The 4810-nt window shown below is 50.5% G+C and overlaps 1 protein-coding gene and 1 pseudogene across 3 annotated transcripts in view; one reads left to right on the top strand and one right to left on the bottom strand.

Moving 5' to 3' along the window:
- Positions 1 to 2402: 2402 nt before the first annotated feature.
- LOC111553782 lies at positions 2403 to 3498 on the bottom strand (annotated as a pseudogene).
- A 173-nt stretch (positions 3499 to 3671) lies between these two features.
- The window catches only part of LOC111553783, a 7685-nt gene continuing 6546 nt past the window's right edge, over positions 3672 to 4810 (top strand). For all 3 annotated transcript variants that reach the window (XR_002735057.1, XM_023228789.1, XM_023228788.1), the window contains exon 1: positions 3672 to 4178. Coding sequence is in view for 2 of the 3 variants with exons in the window: in XM_023228789.1 (XP_023084557.1) it covers positions 4074 to 4178 (105 nt within the window). In the remaining variant the exon portion in view is untranslated. The remainder of the gene's footprint in view (positions 4179 to 4810) is intronic.

Raw genomic sequence — 4810 nt, 5'->3', positions numbered from 1 at the left:
AAGTGGATCTCTGCCTGGCTTCAAAGCGTCCTTTGGAACCAGCAGAGGCAGACTGGAGGCTCATGGAGCCAAAGTGGAGATTACCTTCAGGTGGACGTCTCCGTCCTGAACAGCTCTCCCGAGCCACTTGGTGGCTCAAAATGGACCTCGGACCTGCGCAGGATTTTGGCCGAGGGAGGTAAAGAGGAGACAAGGGCACTTACCCCAGAGAGGCCGTGAGAGTGAGGGAAGCGGGTCTCAAGTCCTGGTCCGTCCCTGGCGTGGAACGAGGAGGAGGAGGAGGCTCCCCGGACCCTGGGGTCCCTGAGGAGGGGGTCTCCTCCCGGGTTCGGCACCAACTGATTTGTTTTTCTAAGACCACCAGAGCGAGCACAAAAGAACCAGCAAGTAGGCACACGTCAGGAGCAAAACTGCTAGTTTATTTTAGTAACCTAAGGTGTGGAGAAGAAGTCTGTCGGCCTCCAGCAAAGAAGGCCGGCAGAGTTCCCCTCCCCCAAGCTCTCCCACGGAGTTCCGACATCCCGACAGGACTGGGAAGCTGGGAAGTCCGCGTGGCTCAATGGCGGAGAGCGGCTTTTCTAGGAGTGGGAGGGCAATAGGTGGGGCATGGGCGTGTCAGGGGCGTTCCGCAGGTGCGACCAGGTAAATCTTGGTCTCTTCGGATTGACATCACCTGGTGCATGCCTGATTAATCTGCACCTTCCCGGGCGTCAGCTGCATTCTCACACACACGGGAAGAGTTGGTGGTGAAGAAGAACCTGGAAGTGCACCATCCTGCCTCCGCTAGTCCAAACAATGGGTAGCTAACAGACGTTAGAACTTCCACCCTTCTTTGAGACAGGAGAGCTCACTGGGGAACTCCGCTTCCAAGTCCTCCTGCAAAGCACACCACAAGCTCAGTCCATATTCTCAGCCCATCAGCTTCAGTTCTTATTTCCACACTTACATGTCAGTAACAGAAGAGAACACACACCATACAGCATTCACAGCAGTTTACAAAGAGGTAGGGGGAGTATAAGTATCGTTTCACTTAACACATTCAAATAATGTGGGTTATTTAAGAACAAAAACTCACTTAAAGTCTTCCAACAGATGTGGATGTCCTTTGAATGCAAAAAACATTCGTACATTGTTTGCTATCATTGCTGTCTGCACACTGTCACCAAAGCCACAGGATTGAGACACATATCTCTCCAAGTTAAAAAGTATCCATTATGCACCATCAAGTCTCTGCACGCGCTCTCTCCTTTTCGTGCTCATACTAGCCTTTCATGCCTGGGCACCACCATCAATCTCACACAAGGTTTCAAAAGTTCAAATAGCCTTCTGGTTCCACATCATAGCCTTGCGTTCATAGCGTTGATACGACTCCATGAAATAAAGAGTAGCGGATAAAAATGGGACACCCACCGTCAAAGACGCGGCCTGTGATGCTGATGACGAATTCTTGAATGAGAAAGTATGTAGACAGAAGTATTCCTGGCCGGGCGCGGTGGCTCACGCCTGTAATCCCAGCACTTTGGGAGGCCGAGGCGGGCGGATCACGAGGTCAGGAGATCGAGACCATCCAGGCTAACATGGTGAAACCCCGTCTCTCCAAAAAGAAAAAAAAAAAAAAAAAAAGCTGGGCGTGGTGGCAGGTGCCTGTAGTCCCAGCCACTCGTGAGGCTGAGGCAGGACAATGGCGTGAACCCAGGAGGCGGAGCTTGCAGTGAGCCAAGATCGCACCACAGCACTCCAGCCTGGGCGACAGAGCGAGATTCCGTCTCAAAAAAAAAAAAAAAAAGTTTTCCTATGGCACAATATTTACAACACTACTTTCTTTCAATGAAGTGCTTCTTCTATAAACATTTGAAATGAGATGAACTGCAGAGATTAAATGAAGGCTTCATATTGTACTTTTGTATTTGAGGGAGACAAGTGCTAAAAACAAAGCGAAAGAACCAAACACTGTGACACCATGATCTCCTAAAAGGAGATTTTCTTAAGGAAAAAAATCCATATGGTGGGGTTCAAATTAAAACAAGGGGTAACGAATGTAGTTCTAATCCATGGTTTCCATTTTGAACATGCAAAGAATTCACTTGACAAGTCCAGGGATAAAATATTACAGGAGAAACCTTTTACTACCTATTGTAGTGTGTTAGTTTACCAATCAGGCAAACAGCAGTTCACTTTCAACCACTCACTATTTCAACCTTTCATGTAACAAAACTTATAAAATTCCTTTAGCTGTTCCTTTTTCTAAAGAAAAATGTCAAAAATACTGCTGAATATACTCTACACTGAACAAACCAATTTTGAAAATTCATAGTACATATGTATTTTACAATATGCTTACCATGAGTTTAGAAAAATTTGAATTCCAACCATTCTATACCAACCAGCCATAACCCCACTGCCTACATTCCCCAGCCGGAAGACTTAGAATCCATGCTTGAGCCAAAGCCTCCATTAAAACCACTGCCCGACCCTGCATTTGATGCTGATCCCCAGCCAATTGCTGCACCAAAATTAGAACCACTGTAAGAGTTATTTCCAGAACCGAACGCCTGGTTTGGCTCCCTCTGCATGTTGCCTTGGCTTTGGTTCTTACCCAATGGGTCTGACTGGTTCTGCTGACTGGCTAACATGCCCACCATACACCAACTGCTCTGTAGCGCTGCCTGGGCGGCAGCCATCACAGCTGAATTAATGCTGAATGCACCAAAGTTTATCCCACCACCCGGATTACTACCTTGATTGTTTCCCAAACCAGCTCCACCCCCTCTACTATTACCAAATGCACCCTGATTCCCAAAGCCACCTGGATTACAACCAAATCTTCCACTTCTTTCTATTGCTATTGTGCTTAGGTTCGGCACTGGATATATATGAACGCTGATTCCTTTAATCATCAAGTCCTCTCCACAAAGAGACTGCGCCATCTGACCATCTGCAAATGTAACAAAGGCAAAGGCCCTGAACGGCTCGGGGATGAAGACATCCATCACATCCCCGTACTGAGAGAAGAACTCCCGCAGCTCATCCTCAGTCATGCCCTCCGTACAGCACCCCACAAACACTTTCCTGCTTCTCAAAGGCTCATCTTGGCTTTGTTGCACTGTAAGAGCTTCTCCAAAGGTCCTGCAATACTTTTTCAGGGCCTGTTCAGTTGTTCCCCACGGGAGACCCGACACTGTTCAATCCGATGTTTTCTGGACTGCTCTTTTCACTTTCACTGCTCAGGAAGCATCAGTCTCATCCAGTTTTCTTTTGTTATCTTTCGGATAGTTGACAACATACACCAGAGTTCCCCAGCCAGCATCGGGGGCAGGCAGAATTCCTTCCACCAGCCGTCCACCTCTCATACATTGAGACGCTGGATTCCTGTAGCGAAGCCCACACGCCCCTGGAAACTGCTGTAACCGTGGTCAGCAGCACCGTCCCATCGTCTTGCGATGGTATTTCAATGGGCTCATCGTTCTCATCTTCGGTTACCTGAATATATTCAGACATCTTTTACTTTTCCTCTAGGCCGCTGCTGGGAAGCCCGACAGGAACACCGAGGCAGCGACGGACCAAGGGCCAGTTTTGTATTTTTTTTTTTAAGAGGCCACCGCAGGCCGAGGCAGGACTACAACTCCCAGAGGCCTTCGCGGCCCGGAGGCCACGCCCCTTGGTCGCGAGCTCTGAGCCCTTTGCAGCATTTGACACTCGACATCCTCATGCTTCTTAAAACACTTGCCTAACGGCGAGCAACGGCATCCAACGGTGGCCGAGGGAGTCGCGCTGCCGGATAAGCAGCTCTGCGGTGGCAGAGGCTGGGCTGCGGTCTCTCCGACATCGCGGGACAGAGGAAGAGATGAAGGCCCTGCAGCCCCCGCCGCCAGATTTACGCTTGAGGAAGCGAAGGCGAGAGATGGTCGTCTGCGGGGCCAGCCCAGGGCCGCCGGGGGCCCAGCCCTAGAGAGCGGGGCCCGGGCTGCGGGGACCGGCGGCCTGAACGGCGGAGTGTTGAAAGCTCCCCCAGGAATAGGAAGTGCAGCGGAAATCAACGACTGAGGTCAAGGAAGGAGGGGACGCTTGAGACCATGGAGGGGAAGCAGGTTTCTCCAGGAGGGAACCCGGGCCTCCGCTTTGCTCAGCGTTCCCCTTGCGAATGTGTTGAGCACCTGTTGTGTGCTGGGGGTACAGAGGTGAGACTCACAGGGCCCCTGCATTCTCTTTAATATCAGCAAGACCCCGCAGAGAACCCAATCCAGTGCACACTGCCCACAGGTAGACAGTGGCATTCCTTGATAGACGGTAGCCAGGGAAGCCCAGTTCTTACTAGATCATTGTCAGTACTTGGATTTGAATGTATCTGGGAGGAGGAGGGGTAAGGTTTAAGCTGTGGCTCAGAAGCCCCTCAGCTCTTCATGGAATCTCCCAGGCTTTCACTCTTGCATCCTCATGGAAAAATACTGCCCTCCCTGGGAAACCATGCGTTCTGTCCACACCTGCTCTGTTCCCATGTCGCTGTACTGTCTATTGACCTGTCGATGGAGGATGACACTTGGGGTACCATCCTCTCTCCTCCAGATCTTGCCCTCCTTAGCCTTGAAAATATATTAAATGCGCCCTTAGACGTCAGGAACCATCCCTTAAACCTTGCTATTCCTCTCTCTTGAACCTGTTCCAAATCTTAAGGGCCAACCTCCGTCTTTTTTTTTTTTTTTTTTTTTTTTTTTTTTCCGGGGGCCTCCCTTTTTCCCCCCCCGGGGGGCACGGGGCGTTTTTCGGGCCCCCCCCAACCCCCCCCCCCCCGGGTTCCCCCTTTCCCCGCCCC

The sequence above is a fragment of the Piliocolobus tephrosceles genome, chromosome 11 (assembly GCF_002776525.5).
Source record: "Piliocolobus tephrosceles isolate RC106 chromosome 11, ASM277652v3, whole genome shotgun sequence".
NCBI classification, from domain to species: domain Eukaryota; kingdom Metazoa; phylum Chordata; class Mammalia; order Primates; family Cercopithecidae; genus Piliocolobus; species Piliocolobus tephrosceles.
This window is presented reverse-complemented; position numbering and strand designations above follow the sequence as displayed.